Source organism: Parambassis ranga, chromosome 4 (genome assembly GCF_900634625.1).
Source record: "Parambassis ranga chromosome 4, fParRan2.1, whole genome shotgun sequence".
Taxonomy (NCBI): Eukaryota; Metazoa; Chordata; class Actinopteri; family Ambassidae; genus Parambassis; species Parambassis ranga.
In genome coordinates, this window is record NC_041025.1 from 6,425,114 (window position 1) to 6,441,894 (window position 16,781).

The 16,781-nt window shown below is 44.6% G+C and overlaps 1 protein-coding gene across 1 annotated transcript; it reads left to right on the top strand.

Moving 5' to 3' along the window:
* The first annotated feature begins 1,016 nt into the window (after positions 1 to 1,016).
* On the top strand, positions 1,017 to 16,753 carry pdgfra (platelet-derived growth factor receptor, alpha polypeptide). The gene is made up of 29 exons (XM_028403604.1): positions 1,017 to 1,248; positions 3,366 to 3,441; positions 3,539 to 3,829; positions 4,013 to 4,267; positions 4,584 to 4,723; positions 5,578 to 5,740; positions 6,126 to 6,318; positions 6,570 to 6,685; positions 6,759 to 7,055; positions 7,139 to 7,405; positions 7,518 to 7,648; positions 7,743 to 7,911; positions 7,987 to 8,176; positions 8,292 to 8,407; positions 8,522 to 8,648; positions 8,740 to 8,936; positions 9,443 to 9,537; positions 9,930 to 10,062; positions 10,353 to 10,457; positions 10,926 to 11,036; positions 11,386 to 11,539; positions 12,168 to 12,328; positions 12,627 to 12,742; positions 13,255 to 13,377; positions 13,482 to 13,593; positions 13,674 to 13,773; positions 13,964 to 14,069; positions 14,727 to 14,962; positions 15,049 to 16,753. The coding sequence occupies exons 2-29, from the start codon at positions 3,384 to 3,386 to the stop codon at positions 15,194 to 15,196; spliced, it is 4,410 nt and encodes a 1,469-aa protein (XP_028259405.1). The 5' UTR covers positions 1,017 to 1,248; positions 3,366 to 3,383; the 3' UTR covers positions 15,197 to 16,753.
* The last annotated feature ends 28 nt before the right edge of the window (positions 16,754 to 16,781 follow it).

The following is a 16,781-nucleotide window of genomic DNA, read 5'->3' on the forward strand; positions in this document are numbered from 1 at the left end:
TTTATGTGTTATGTTAAAGTTTTTTTACAAAAAGTGCTAAATCTATTACATTTGAGAATTTCAAACCGGTCTAAGGTAGCATAAGCTAGGCCTTCCTAAGTTAAGATCCTTTGTTTGGAGAACAAGGACACTGTTCTTTTCGCTAACATGTGGAAGTAATTGCGCCAAGCGGCTGCACAGAGAAAGGGGGGGCTGCAGCATCGGCCCTGGGGCTCTGCTCCATGCAGAGACACCGGTCTGATACTTCACTTCTGTGCCCAGAGATAGGTGACAAACAGCGGCCCATTATTCTTCTGTCACCCGTCAGGAGAGCCCCGGGCAAAAGGGGGGTTGGGGGGAGGAAAAAAATAAAGCTCGGTAAACAGCTGACGCATGTGTGCCAGTAAACAAGAGTGCAGCGCATAAAGGAAAAAAAGATCTAGCCTGATGGTATTATTTGGTGAAGAGATGTGTGTATGTGTATGTCTCTGTCCCTCTATCTCTCTGTCTGTGAGTGTGTGAGAGACAGGAGAAGGGGGGGGGGAGAGGGGGAGAGAGAGCGAGATGGAGTGGGTGGGTGTTGAAATAATGGTGTTGGAGCGCCCCCTATGAGCTTGGCACGCTACATCCATTTTCTGCCTGATATACAAAGTGGGTCCATTCACAAAGCTGCAATGCAAGCAAGGAATGAAAAAACTGTAATCTGGAGAACAAGCTTGGTGAGGTAACTGTAAAGCAACTGCAGCCACAGCAACGGGGCATTTGCAACGTAATGCAAAAGTGAAACATCATTCTGAAGGTTCTAAAAAGGCGCAAGCTCGAGTGCTCGCTTGTACAAGTTTCCAAATCAAACCCCATGAAAATGTCATTCTGTAGGCTTATTCTGTGCCTGAATTCCCCCCCAAAAGACTCTTACTTTAGAAAAGGGGTCCAGTGCTCGATGGGAGGAGAGAGAGAGAGAGAGAGAGAGAAGGGGGTGTCATTTCCTGAGAGTTATTTACTTTGAGCCAGATGATTACTTTTTTCGGAGGGGGGAGAGAAGGAGGGTGGACTGTAACATTGAATCAGTTACAGGTCGCTGTAGCTGGAGCGCAGTTGTTAGGGCGGTCGTGGATGTAGACAGAGGGTCGCACATATGCTTTCACAGCGCAGGATCTCTGAGGATTATAACCGCTGCAAAGGACCCTGACTGCGCCTTTTGGAGCGCCCAATTCACTGTGGATATAGGCTACTTACACCAAAGGAATATAAAGAAGGGATTAGTACAAGGTAATTGAAAGGTCGACTGAAACTACTTTTTCATTCTTTAAAAAAAGTTGAGGGTGATTTTTATTCTAACAGAGCGCGGGGAATCTGACAAATCAAATCTGGGAGTTTAATTGATTAATTATTATATCCAATTATTGGATATAACGCACATTCCATTTAACGTCCAAAGTGCAGAAACGTTTATTTAAACTTTATTTTCACTAAAATGGGATCGCAGGCTCCTCTGAAACCTGTAGCCGTGCAACTTCTGCATTAGAATTTTTGGAAGATTCCCCCTCTGCCCCTTTGCTCCATATGGTCTCACCCCTGGAAGCCGAGCGGGGGAGATGACGCTGACTCCGCTGGATAAAAGCGCTCTGCTTCGGCCTCACAGCTGGAGGTGTCACCTCGAAGACTGAAGGCAGCATTGTGGGATGCTGGCTGGCAGTTAATGGAAAACACATTGGAAATTGTACTTCATATTGTTTTCTGCTCTGTCCGTGGAATTCGAGGAATTAAAATGGAAAAATCTGCACTGGGAGCACTGGAATGAGGCGGAGTGGAGATTCAGAGCTACAGCTGAATTTACTCAAGAGGGCAGAAAGAAGAACCGAGAGAATTTTAACAGCCACGGCGCATTCTTCGTTGACCACCCTGCTGTGTCACTGAGAGGTTTTGCAGAGGAATACTGCCTTTGGGTCAGAATTTTACAAATATTTAGACCAAAAAAAAAATCCAAACTTTTTTAAAGTGCACTGATGCTGTCATTTCTAATTATTTTGACGGGGAACAACATTTTAACGCTGGAGTGAAGCACTGAAAGCTGAGATAAGCCAGTATCAGCTGCTGCTCTAATGTCTCCCAGCCCAGCAGAGGATGCATTTGCTATCTGGAACATTTGTCGAGTCGCTTGGTGGGAGAGCGGGGGGAATAAAAAAAGGAGCAAGTCTGACTGCCACTCCAGACTGTAGTTAGATTTACGCGCAGCGGCTGCAGGATTCACGCCAAGCCGAGGCAAAAAAAAATCCTTATTGAAATTGTCTGAGACAAGGCGTGTGCACAAACACGCCAAAGCGGGTTAGACATTTTGTCAACTGATTCCCACGCGAATATGTACTTTTGTGTGGAGTGGGTGCGCTAATTATAGAGTTAAACAAACCCAGGTTACCCATGGATAATTTAGCCCGTTTCAGCTAAGCCAGAGCGGACAGCCACAGGAAACTGCGAGAGGGCCAGCAGTTTTATTGTCTAGCTGATAAACTCAAGACAGCAAAAAACTTAGCCAAAGAACTTATAATACCAAACAACTAAAAAAAACTTAAAGTAAGGTCAACTGGGCTGTTCTATACTGTGAAACCAAACCCTAAGTTTCTTTAAAGTTTTCTGAGTTTTCTCAGTGAGCGCCACTTGATGTGGCCCCCAATGAAAAACTCTCATCACACGTCTGACAGACGCGCCAGCGGCGTGATCACTGCAGAGCTCCATGACTAAAGCAAACATGACATGATCTCTGTGATGAATTGAGGAAGGTCAGGGTAAAACTTGAGAATGACTCAATTAGGAATCTAATAATAATTACGATAAGGCCAATGTTGGGAAAATGAGGAAAAAAAACTAATCAATCAATCCAAAACTTCTGCCAACATAAAGACAATGCTGTGAAACAAAAAGGAAAAAAAAACCTTGGGGAAAAACAATGAAGCGTTTGTAGATTGCGAGATGAGCGGAGACTTGCTGGGCTCTAAAAGATGGACTATGTCGCCCTCTACCGACACCGAGAGGGGTGCGCAGCGTGGAGAAGAGACGGCTGTCTCCTCACGCTCTTGATCCCGTCCAACACACTGGATTGTTTTGACGCAGAGGACTAAAACAATTCACATGATGCTGCAGTCATTTCAGACTGATCCCATGTTAGTAAACTTACTAAAGCAATATGGGAGATCATAAGGCATCAATGTTGCAGTTACATTCCACAGATTCCCACCGAATGTGCTCAGCATGATAGTTAGAGCTAGAATCCATTGCTCTATTGATTACACACTGATGCTATCACACTGGATAAAATGGAGACAGTGGTAGTGCATTTTATCAGATGTTTACCTCACTTTGTTTACTGAACAACAGTCTTGTCTCTGCAGGCCAACACATCCATAGTCATGGATGGGGTGACGGTGTATGTCGTCTTTGGGTGGCTGCTGGTGGGGCTGGTTTCAGGTGAGCAACAATCTGCAGGTAGAATGTTGTTTTGTGCATTTACTTAAGCTTACTTAAAGCTAATAGTTACAAATCTGTCTCTCTGACACTCTGTCAGTCACCTCCGCTCTGCCGCCACCAACCATCGTGTCCAACCAGGAAGAGTTCGTCCTGCAGCCAAACTCACTCTTCAACATCAGCTGCACCGGCAAAAGAAACGTGGTGTGGGCCGAGCCTCTCCCGGAGAACAGCTTCGTTTTTCCTGGATATTACACCGCCACGCTCTTCATTTACAACGTCACTGTGGAAAACACCGGCTACTACATGTGCATGTATGAAACCCAGGAGGGAGGCCCGGACGCGGAACTGGAAGAAGACAACGAGGCGGGAATATACGTGTTTGTCTCAGGTGAGTGTGGGAACTGATGAATATTCAAAAGCACGGAAAAAAACAATGTTGGAAGTTAAAAAGGAATTTGTGCAGCCACTGTGATATAAAGTAGGAATTTGAGATGAATAAGGATCAGTTTCTGGCATAAAAGCAGAAGGCACTTTATGAAGTCTTAACATGTCCTGTCCCTGCACTTCCTAGATCCCCAGGCTCCATTTGTACCTGAGATGCCTGAAAACCTGGTTGTCCCCATGGAGGAGACTGGGGTCGCCATCTCCTGTCGTGTGTCTCACCCTGGCTCCCATGTCATCCTGAGGAGGGTCCCCAGCGGAGAGGAGATGTCTGTCTTCTATGACAACAAGATGGGCTTCTTCGGGAGCCTCTCTCTTGGGCAGTACCAGTGTGAAACCACTGTGAACAACCAGGCGTTCAGCAGCGCCGTGTACACTGTGAAGGGTGAGCCAGGACAAACATGGATCCTGTCTGTTTGTATGAAATGAACAAATGATTAAGTGCCAGGCTGATTTTTAAAAAAGAGTAACTGCACAGCTGGGAACACCCTCAGAGAAAAGGCTGCAGGGTGATCTCACTGCATGAGAGCCATGGCATTATGTCATTATTATGTCTGTTTTCACTCTGTGTGTGTGCGAATGAGTAATGACGAACATCTGAGCCATCACTCTGTGATAAATGAGGTCATGGTAATCATGTTGTCACTATCTTGGGACTTGATGTGAGATGATGGTGCTGATATCTGCTGCTCCCTCTGTAGCCCTGGAGGAGAAGGAGGACTTTAAGATGGAGGTAAAAGCCAGTGAGGAGACCGTGAGAGCAGGGCAGCCCTTTAACGTCACCTGCACGGCTTGGTCTGTGTCGAGCCTCCAGCAGCAGTGGCTCCATCCTAAAAAACAGGCAAGACACAGCCATTTTTCAATATGTGTGTGTGTTTTTTTTTACATTTCAGTCGAGCCTCGTATGGTTTGACCCACTCATCGTCTTGCGCTTTTTCTCCTTGTCGTATTTCCATGTCATTTCCTACCCAGCAGCACTGAGCCTTAAATATATGAATAATGGTTTTGGACCCAAACGTAGCAGTAGCAAGTGGAATATAGCTCAGAAACAGCCCTTAGTGGTTACAAAGTATGTGCAGCTCTACAAGTTGTGTCTTCATTGAGAGAGTGCTGGCCAAACGCTGTGGTAGTTAACCCCATATGAAAGACAAGTTAAAGCTCAGGACAAATGGCTGGAGGGAAGAAGGCAGTTCAAAAGGCAGTGAAGGAAAGGATAGTAAATCTTTTGACCCCGGTGACCTTCAGACGGTGAGGGCAGATGCTGTCTACACATGAGAGCCAGATAAACCTTTAGTGCTTTTGAAGTGTTAGATTCAAGAATCTGACAGGATTTCATGTGCAATTTGTGTTTATTTATATTTTCATTCGGAGCATTTGAAGCAGTTTTTCTGCTTGGGATTCCTTTAAGCCCTTTTCCAGAAGTGGTGAGGGGAGGAAAGCAGGACTTTAGACTCCTGGTTTTGGTCTCAGCTGCAATTACAGGACTTTAAAAAGGCTCTGTGATCCTCATTTATCTCTTGTGACCTAGCAAGTGTTTTAAACATTAGCCCTCTGCGGGGCAACACAGAGATCCTGACACACTGTCATTGTACCTGTAAAATGGAAAAACCTTTACAGTTGCACTATTCCTGTATCTTATTACCATTGTCCTGGTGAATAGCATCCTAAATCTATACTGTCTCTATCTTCCTATAGGCTGTGGGTGCAGTTCAGAGTAAGCAGACCTTTCCTGACCGGGTCATCTACACTCTCAGCATCTCACAAGCCACTTCTCAGGATAGCGGCACCTATGAGTGCTCCATCACACACCACAACAGCGAAGAGGTCCGAGTCAGCAGCACGGCTGTCACCGTGTTTGGTAAGTCTTAACCCAGAATCATTTCCTGGGTCATTTTAATGAGGTTTCAGCCTGGCTCTAACGTGAATAAGGGATTTACAGTCACTTATACATTTAGTATTCTCATCAACATTAAGATAGATTTGTCATAGTTTCACATGTGTGCACAAGGTGCTTTTAGCAGTGTGTGTGGAAGTCATTTTCTACAATCCGACCATAAAGCTTCACCTCTGCTTTCAACATCAGCTACTGTGTTTTATGGGATGGCTTCACCAGATGTGTGTCAGGTCTTCGTTTCACCTCAAACCCCTCTGTCGCTCTGGCCTGCTCTACTGTCACTCGCTGCTTTCAAAACCCATTTTAATCCACCGTTGTTTAATCACTGTGTCCTCCATTTCTCTTTTAGAGGAGAATTCCTTCGTGAGTCTGGACCACAGTGGGATTGTAGGGACAGAGTTTGTCAGGATTTTGGAAGAGACAGAGTTTACCATCCTTATTGACGCATACCCGCCTCCAAAAGTGACATGGCTCAAAGACGGCAAAGCCATACCAGTGAACTACTACATCGTCACCAAAACAAGCCAAATTGAAGGAAATCGGTGAGGATAAAGATTGTGATTTATTATTAGATTTTTTTGAGAATAACAGTGAGATGACACCACTGTTATATCTAAAATGTCAATTTTACAGTTTGTTTGCAGCTTTAAAGTTGCTAAGGTTGTAATACATTTTTAGTGAACAGACCCGTGTGTGGTGTTAATCTCCACTAATGTTATGCGACCTGTCAAAACTCCAAAAATGTCTGTTCCTGTAAGTACCAGTAATTATATGGTGATTGTTTTTCTTGTAGATATCAGAGCATTCTGACATTACGGCAGCCTCTGGAGAAGGACAACGGAAACTATACCATCATAGCTTCTAGCGGTTCTCGCACTGCTCAGTTCTCCTTTAACCTCAAAGTGAAAGGTAAGACAGACTAACAGACAGAAAAACAAAGGATTTATAAACTATGACTAAGCCCTTTACATGTTTTCTTCAGCCCCCACTGGTGTGATGATCGCACCATCTTCAGCCCCTTTTCTGCTGCCTGAGGAGGAGGAGATGATGGTGCCCCTCCACACTCCTTTTACTTTGACGTGTCGAGGTCGGGCCAAACTAGCCTGGGAAACCCCCTTTGATGTGCCCGATCAAACGCAGGAGGACATCAGTGGCCTGTTTGTCACCACCATCACCGTGAACAGCGCCACAGCATTACACACTGGCTACTACACATGCTATTATAGTGGAAATGCCACTGAGGATACAGAGGACAGCAGCATCTACATCTACGTGCCTGGTATGGAGAACACCGAGTATGTGTGTCTTTGTTATGTGCCTTTGTTTCTGTGGTCTGAGACATTTATTTTATTCCTAACACAGATCCTGATGTTCCTTTCCTTCCATCTCCGGTGCCTTTTGGTAACCACGTCCTGTCTGACAATGAGGAGATGGAGATCCAGTGTCGAGTGTCTGATCCGAGCGCTAATGTAACATTGATCAATGTTGACACTCAGCAGCCTGTACCTAGTGCTTATGACAGTAAGAGGGGCGCTTTGGGGGTATTCATTGCTGGAACATATGTCTGTAAGGCCATCATCAATGGAGAGGAACACTACAGTGGGGAATACATCGTCCACGGCTGGACAGGTGTGTGTTCCTGTGTGTAATGTGTCAGTGGCATTTGCATCTTAAATCTGATCTGTCAGCTTTGTTCTTTGTTTGGTGGCATTTTATTTTAACCTTTTCATTCGTATTTCAGGCAGTGCTGCGCTGCATGTTGAGCTGACAGCCAAACGGACAGCTCTGCTGGTGGGAGAGACGATCACTGTCACCTGTCTGGCTCGGGGATCTGAGATTCTGGAGGACCACTGGAAATATCCAGGCAAACTGGTGAGGACATAAATCTTTCCAGGCTGCACAAAACTGACTGTTTTTGTTGTGAGGTGGTTACTTAAAGTGGTTGACCTTCTTTTTTCTTGGATAGGCTAATCGTGGTACCAAAACTGTGCATGAGAATAAGAGAGATCAAGAGATCCTCTACACATTGACAATCCCGCAAGCTTCAACCAAAGACAGTGGCATCTACTCATGCTCCATCACTGATATTATGAGTAATGAGAGCCAGACGAAACAGCTAGCTGTTCAAGTCTTTGGTATGAACCTTTTGTTTGTCTCTTTTTTATTGTCTTTTTTGACCACATTGATGACCCTCTCTTCTTTTGCAACAGCAACTGAGTTTTTGTCCATCCACCCGGAGTTCAGAGAATATGAATCTGCTGAACTGGATGAGGTCCGTGAGTTCAGGGCTAAAATTAGCTCCTTCCCCACTGCTAGTGTCACTTGGCTCAAAGACGGCGTCCCACTCAGCGACGTGACAGCAGAGATCTCCACCAGCCTGCGGCAGATCAGCGAAACCAGGTGAGTCTCCTCTAACAACAGCACAGCTAATGACATCCTCAAAGTAACATTCCTGTTCTGCCCTCTAATTAGAGTTTAGTGCAATTGTGAACTTTGACTGTGCTGTTTTGTGCAGCTACATGAGTGTTCTCACCCTGATCCGAGCCAAAGAGGAGGACAGCGGGAACTACACGGTGCGAGTGGAGAATGGAAACCAGAGTCGTGATGTCAGCTTAGTCCTGGAAGTCAAAGGTCGGGCAGCCATTTATTATCTTTATTTACTTGTATCTGACTGAGACTGCCTTTTTAGCCTCAGTTACAGTCACACACTGCAATGCTCACACCGGCTGTCTGAATGTGTTACAGTGCCTGCAGTCATCATGGACCTGATGGACATCCACCATGGCTCAGCCACAGGCCAGTCTGTGGTGTGTATTACGAGGGGGCAGCCCACTCCTGTGGTGGAGTGGTTCATCTGCAAAAACATCAAACAGTGAGTTCAGTCTGCTGTGAAAATGCTCCTGTGCTTCCCTGTCTATATGCAGTCACTGTACACTCTCTCCTCCTCCTTTGTTCCCATCCAGTTGTGCCAATGACTCGTCTTCTTGGGTGCCCCTCCCTGCCAACTCCACAGAGGTCACAATGGAATCATTCATTGATGAAGACAGTAACCAGGAGAATCAGGTCTTGTTTGGTCATCTGGAGAGCACAGTGGCTGTGCGCTGCCTGGCCAGAAACGAGATGGCCGTCGTCAGCAGGGAGGTCAAACTGGTGTCCAATGGTAAGAACACACATCTCATCACTTCCTCTGTAGTCACTTTTCTTTTTTTCTTTTTTTAACCACGCTTTGATAGGACATGTCATGTTGTTGTTTCCACATTGTTTCCTTCCCTTTCTGACACTGGAGGCGCGACAGGCTTTGTTAGTGCTGTCAGTGCTGCAGCAGCTGTCAGCTGATGACTTAGTGGATAAACAGCTGACAGCCAGCTATAAGGAAGGGACTCTTGTTGTGACAGCTAATTCAAGGAAGCTCATTAGGCCATTTGGTCCCTCACACCCATCCTCACCCTCTCCCCTGCACCAATGGCCGGCCCGCCTCCCCCCATACCCCTCTTCCTTATCTTCCCAGCATACCTTTTACGGCCTAATCTGGACATCCTGTGGTTTTAGTTGTCTCTTAAGCTTGACAAAACATTTCTTATGCAACCCATTCAGTGTGTTTCATTTGCAGGCATTTTAGCATTGTGTTCACTCTAACGTGTGATCGATGGCTTTCCTCCTGAACAGGCCCTCACCCTGAGCTGACTGTAGCTGCTGCTGTGCTGGTGCTCCTGGTCATTGTCATCATCTCACTCATTGTGTTGGTTGTTATCTGGAAGCAGGTACTGCTGTGGTCATTTATTCCTCCTGTTCATCTATTCACTCACTCATTTTCTCTTCTTCAACTTAAAAGTGCTGTTCAATATGCCTTGGATCAAACTCAAATTTCACAGCGTTTCTCTGAAAGATGTTAACCTGAAATTAAGATGTTTGCACTTATGTATCAAGAAAGCATGCTTAAGCTCTTGTCATGCTGCTGGTCCATGACATTTCCAGCAAGTCACAATGCTCCAATCTCATCTCTTTATAATCAGAACATGTTTTCTTCATGGCCAGTAAATTACTGTTTAAAAACTGAATTTGGTCCAAAGAGAGTCTGTAGTTAATCCAAATACCAGGTTTGAATAAAAGACAATTAGTTAATTAATCAGCTTTCATGTTTGCTGTCTTCCAGAAACCACGGTATGAGATCCGCTGGAGGGTCATAGAGTCTGTCAGCCCAGATGGCCATGAGTACATCTATGTGGATCCCATGCAGCTTCCTTATGACTCCAGATGGGAGTTCCCCCGTGACAGGCTTGTCCTTGGTAAGCTAACAGTCATTTTTATTGTGCTAATGCTGCCAGTGGCTGTGTGGCCTCCCCTGCAGGGATGCTCCTGCCAGGATGTCTCAGCCTGCCTGGGAAAGGAGGCTCTGATAAGCTAATCTGGCTTGGGCAGTGAGGCTTGGCTGGATGGTTTGGACTCAGTGATTAAGGGGACATTTGGGCTTTGAAAGAGTAACAGATGAGAAACCAGAGGCTTCCACAGTGTATAGATGTGTTTGTGTGTCTGTGTTTGCATAGTTGTTGATCCTATTTGTTTTTGTGATTCTCAGGTCGTATCCTAGGCTCTGGAGCCTTTGGGAAGGTGGTAGAAGGCACAGCCTATGGACTCAGCCGCTCCCAGCCTGTCATGAAGGTGGCAGTGAAAATGCTAAAACGTAAGTTTGACAGATTACAGTTAAAAAAGCATTCGAGACATGGCTGCTACCAGCTGTATGCAGTGTCACGACCAATGAGATGACAGGAGGCATATTGCTCCATGGGCAGATCATGAATCAGAAGTGATGCAGATAAAATTGGCAATTAAGTCACAATAATAGCAATGATGATTTAATGCTACCATAAGTTTATACAGTTGTAAAAATCTGTAATAATGTAAAAAGTAGGGCAACATTTCTTTAAGCCTGCTAAACCAACCACAACAAATTCCTGATATAAACTGACAGCATGGTTGTTTTGATGCAGACAGTGGTAAAATACAAAGCAATAAAGGGAAAGATGGTAAATAATATGACCAAATAACCAACTTTATGATGCAGATAAAAAAGTATTTTCCTAATGTGTGGCAGCCCAGTTGGTGCTTCGGTTGCATACTGTGATATTTATGGCCGCTCTACTGTTTTCAGCCACAGCTCGTTCCAGTGAGAAACAGGCCCTGATGTCTGAACTGAAGATCATGACTCATCTTGGACCTCATCTCAATATTGTAAACCTCCTGGGAGCATGCACTAAGTCAGGTGAATACACACACACACACACACAGTCAAACATGAACTGTATCATAACTCTTTATTATAATCATTGTTGGTTCTTCCATGTAATTTAAACAACACATTACACACGCACACAATAACACTCACACAAACAAACACTGATTCAGTTTGGGTGGTTGGAGACGTTTACAACTCTAACAGCCAAAAATGACTGACAGCCTCAGCTCTTGGTGGGTGTGGTATTTTAATAGGCTTTTTATGGGAAAGTGGAGGCTTGCCCTCTTGACTGTGCTTTTAGCTTTTACGAGCCTCTGATAAGATTAGCCTGCAGACTGACGCCGATGCACGACTTTATCTGCTGTGTTTGTTCCAGGACCCATCTATATCATCACAGAGTACTGCTTCTACGGGGACCTGGTCAACTATCTACACAAGAACAGGGAGAACTTTCTCAGCCTGAACCCAGAGAAAAATAAAAAGGAGCTGGATATCTTTGGAATCAACCCTGCAGATGAGAGCAGCAGGAGGTATAAACAGGAAGATGTTTCAATTTATTTTATTTATGGTTATAAAAAATGTAATCTATGATAAGTTTAGACCCTTGTTATAGGTTAAAAAAAAACGACACAGACACATACATTTAAACATGATTCTCATAATGCCAGCCATTTACAACAATCGCCTCACACACATTCTCCCTCTACCCCTAATCGGTAACCCAATTGGCATTGTGTCCATGGTTAAGGGGATTGTCTGGCGTCTTCATCTAATCAGATTGCAGACTGAAGTGGTCTCAGCTTTCAGCCTAATGCCATTACTATGGAGGTACCTGTTAATCGTGTCCGCCCAAACGTTCATGGTGAAACAGCAGGCCTCTCCCTTTCTCTCTCTCTTTAAGGCTCAGCTGTGTTGATGGATGACTCACAGTGACCACACCTCGAAATGACCATAACACAATTTAATCCTGGCTATAATGTTAGCCTTAACCACTTCTTCCTCTAACCTCTGCCAGAGGGAGAGGGAGGATTTAAGGACACACATTGAAGCACACAAGATAGGGGACAGAGAAATATATTGTATTATCAGTATATGTTATGCCTCAGTAGCCACAGCGACCTGTCATCACCAACAGCATCCCCTCTCTTGTTCTTGCAGTTATGTGATCCTGTCCTTTGAGAGTAAAGGGGACTACATGGACATGAAGCAGGCTGACAGCACTCAGTATGTACCCATGCTGGAGATGAGCGATGCCTCCAAGTACTCAGACATCCAGAGGTCTAACTATGACCACCCACCATCGCAGAAAGGCTCGAGTGGTATGTTCTTCCTCAGCTCCTCTGTCTCTCACTTTGTCCTCAGAGTTACTGGAGTGTACTTGCTTGCCCTTGGGTTTGCTGCGTTGGTTGAGGGGTACACCCTTGTCAGAATTTAGGACTGGTACAGCCCTGTAATTACACAGAGCGGATAATTGTAGCACATGCATAATAATGCCAGGTTTCTCCCTGCCATTAGTAAAAGCCAGGTTTCAGCAGGCAGTGCTATATTTACAATACATGATGGACATATAGTCGTGGACTAGCCTCACGTTGTGTTTCTGTGTGTTTTCCAAACCAGACTGTGAGATGGACAACTTATTGTCGGATGACATGAATGAAGGCCTCAGTACCACCGACCTGCTCAGCTTTACCTACCAGGTGGCCAAAGGCATGGAGTTCCTGGCTTCCAAAAACGTGAGTTTGAATGAAAGCAGACTGACATTCCGCTGCTTACCACTGCACTAATGTCAGGCTTTGCTGCATCCTATATGACAGCCGCGCTGGCCAAAGAGGGGACTGAGGAAACCAGCGGTTGTGTGATAAGCAGTCCTGTGAAGGCTTCTGAGCCCACTCAGGACACAGGCCAGGGGCTGAATATAGTAGCAGCCCAGCCAGGGCTAGAATTACCAGGCAGGGATACACTGTAGCCAGAAGCTATTCATTCAGCATCATAGTTATTATCCCTAAATATCCAGTGGTCACAGCCATCCCTCCAACTGGCATGTTTACACAAAGACTATGCTTTATAAAGCAATATGAAATGGCATTAAAAATGAACGCAGCTGAAATGAAAAATGCTCAGAAATAGATTCAGCCAGTAGCTGTGGGAGCCGAATGTGTCTGAGAATAGAGGGAAGTGAGAACTGAAAACAACTGTACATCATGCTGTGAGCTGCTAATCACATTTGCTGCCTCTGTTTTTGCAGTGCGTGCATCGGGACCTCGCAGCCAGGAATGTCCTTCTCTCTCAGGGCAAGATAGTGAAGATTTGTGACTTTGGACTAGCCAGAGACATCATGCATGACAACAACTATGTCTCCAAAGGGAGTGTAAGTCTCATACATCTACATCTCTAATACATCTAATTTATACTGCAGTATTTTTAATGTTTTTCAAGGCATGGTCTTAACTTCTCCTCTCTGTCAACATGCAGACTTTTCTTCCAGTGAAGTGGATGGCACCTGAGAGTATTTTCGATAACCTGTACACCACCCTCAGTGATGTTTGGTCCTATGGCATCCTTCTCTGGGAGATATTCTCTTTAGGTGAGCTGCTGCAAAATCCTGTTAAAGAAAAAGAAACACTTGAGAATAGAAAGGGTTAATAACAATAAATGCCTTGGCAGGTGGCACCCCGTACCCAGGGATGGTGGTGGACTCCAGCTTCTACAACAAGATCAAGAGTGGATACAGGATGACCAAACCAGAGCATGCACCTCATGATGTGTAAGTGTTTGCTGACACGTTGGTTATACTGCCACTGTGTATTATGTAAAAGGTCAAAGAAGGAACACGGTGGGCTGTAAACATTGCTTTGTGATGTACAGTGGCTGTCATCAATCAGGTTAAAATTACAAGCTGCAGGACAGCTGGTGCTGTTGTCCATAGTAACATCACCTGTTTGTGCCTTTTTCAGGTATGAGATGATGATGAAGTGCTGGAACAGTGAGCCGGAGAAGAGGCCTTCTTTCCTGGGTCTGAGTGAAACTGTAGCGTCTTTGCTGCCCTCCAGCTACAAGAGGGTGAGTCTCCTTTGTGACCTCTCACATCTTCAGACCGCTGTGGATACTCAACACCTGCTTTTTAAGTTTACCACCCCTCATTCTTGAGTCAACTGCATTTCTTTCTGTATTTTTTTTCTTATTTTCTGGCTGTTTATTGGCTCTATATGTGTCATTTTGCCGAGCAAAGTACAGGTTGAAAATAATTTAAATACATTCTTATAGTAGAAGGCTGTTCATTTAAAAAAACCCTTTCCACTTCCTTTGCCAGTGCACTTTCTGTAAAACACAAACCTACAAGTGATTAGAGTGCAAATGCAGCAGCTGGATGTCAGAGTGGCTGGTCTCAGTTTGGGTAATGACACAGCCCCAGTTCTCGTCTCCACCACCCACCTTAATTACCCCATTAAACGCCACACCACACATGGCACATCAAAAACAGCTCTACCTCTGCCTCCCTCACAGCTTTAATGGCTGAGACCAGAGCTTGTTTTAGCACCTCAGGCCTGGATGGAGGATGTGTGATTTTCAGTTTGGATCACACCATCCAGCTGGCAATGCACTGATCACACACAAGTCTTCCTCTCCTTCAGAGTTTCATTAATTCTGTACACACTGATACATGTGGATTTGTTTCTGTACCGTCTAAATCTAATATGATTTTCTGTTTTAATGCAGCATTATGAGAGAGTTAACCATGAGTTCCTGAAGAGCGACCATCCTGCTGTTACTCGTGTGTGCATGGAGACTGATGAGGAATACATCGGGTTCACCTACAAGAACCAAGGCAAGCTGAAGGACAGGGAAAGTGGCTTTGACGAGCAGCGGCTGAGCTCTGACAGCGGCTACATCATTCCCCTCCCTGACCTGGACCCTATATCTGATGATGAATATGGAAAGAGGAACAGACACAGGTACATGGATGACTTACTTACAATGTATCTAGTATTGTGTTTCGCATCACAAATGGCATTAAGTTGTGTTATCTTGTCCATTGCAGTTCGCAGACATCTGAGGAGAGCGCCATTGAGACCGGCTCCAGCAGCTCCACCTTTGCTAAGCGTGAGGGTGAGACCCTGGAGGACATCACGCTTCTGGACGAGATGTGCCTGGACTGTAGTGACCTTGTGGAGGACAGCTTTCTGTGACAACTGCCCCAGCTTATAGAGCGGGAGCAGCAAGAGAAAGGGGTGTAACGACACAGGAAACTAGAGAAAGACCTGTAAATCAACCAAAGACTTTGCTGTCGACCCCCTAGCCCTGACATTCCTCCTCTTTCAGAAGACAGAACAAAAACCACTTGACTGTCTGGACGAGTCTGCGGTGACCTGCGGTACACCCATTACTTCTCCCTGAACTGTGCCCCCTGTTGGGTTGGAGGAGCAGATGATAACATGACTCAAAGAAGGGACCATCAACCTTGTGTCCTTGTGTATGGGACTTGTCTAGGTTAACAGATTGAAGGATTGTCTTTAATTTGAAGAGCTTTATTCTATTGGGCATTCTCAACAGCAATATAAGCAAAAAGGGACAAATTCAACATGCTGGTCAGCAGCTCTTAATAGATTCCACAGGATGTTAAAGGGACAGTTCACCCAAAAACAGACTATTTTTCTCTTGCTTACAAAGCTCTTTATCAACCTAGATGTGAGTTGCTGAGCTTTCTTCTCTCCAATAAAATGGGAGAAGGTGGAACTTATGGTACTCAAAGGAGAAATATTCGATTGTTGAGTGAGCTGTTACTTTAACCCTATAATAGTATATATTAAACCACTACAGATGCACTATTTAAACTACATGATTCCAGTACTAGCAATGGCCTTGGCAGGTAAACTCACTCCGTACTCACCTGCTGCAAGAAAAGCACCTGATGCTGGCACAATCAGTAGCAATGGATTTAAAAGCACAACATTTGGACTATGTGCATTTTGTGTTTGTATAGGACCCTATAATGTCTTTATTGGTTAAGTACATGCAGTAAGTCAAATTTATTTTTTTACCTCATTGTTATGTAAACATGTGTTATTTGTGAATATCGATATTGACATAGCTGTTTGAATGGTTATGAGAGAAGAGAAAAGCTTCTGAGTTCTCTTGCATTTTTGCCCAAATATATAAAAAAAACACAAAGGCTTCAAATTTCAACCTCATATATGAGTCAGATGGGCTTTATCAAAAGTGTGATTGTAATGTAAATAGCTCCAGAGTTGTTTTATAAGAGAGAATTATTGGGATATAACTCAATTATTTTATGTAAGCACATTAAGCTTCTGCACCCTTTTCTGCCCTGGTGTCGCCTTTGAAAAATCATTCATAAAAACATTTCTCATTTCCTTCATAGCAACATTACAGTGGACAAGATGTAACATATGACATGTAGTATTAGCTTTGCACCTATAAGTATGGGAAGTTAAAAGTAAAATAGAGAACTTGTCAGCTCAGCCAGAAAGATAATCAAGTCTATTAGCAGGTTCTAGTTAGACACTAGGTGAACTAGCATTTCATGTTGACCTGAAGTCATGCATCATTTTTCTGTAGCCTCCTTTTGAACCCTCTGTGTCTTCCTGCTGCTGTACCAGCTGTGCCACTGCCTCCACCTCTTCCCATTCAACTGTGATATTAACTGCAATTTGTTGCACTTTCCTTCTTTTCATTTTGTTTTGGATGCTGCAGACAAATTAGCCTGGCTGAGCTAAAAAAAAAAATGGATGCGAGTGTTTGTGCGACAGATGA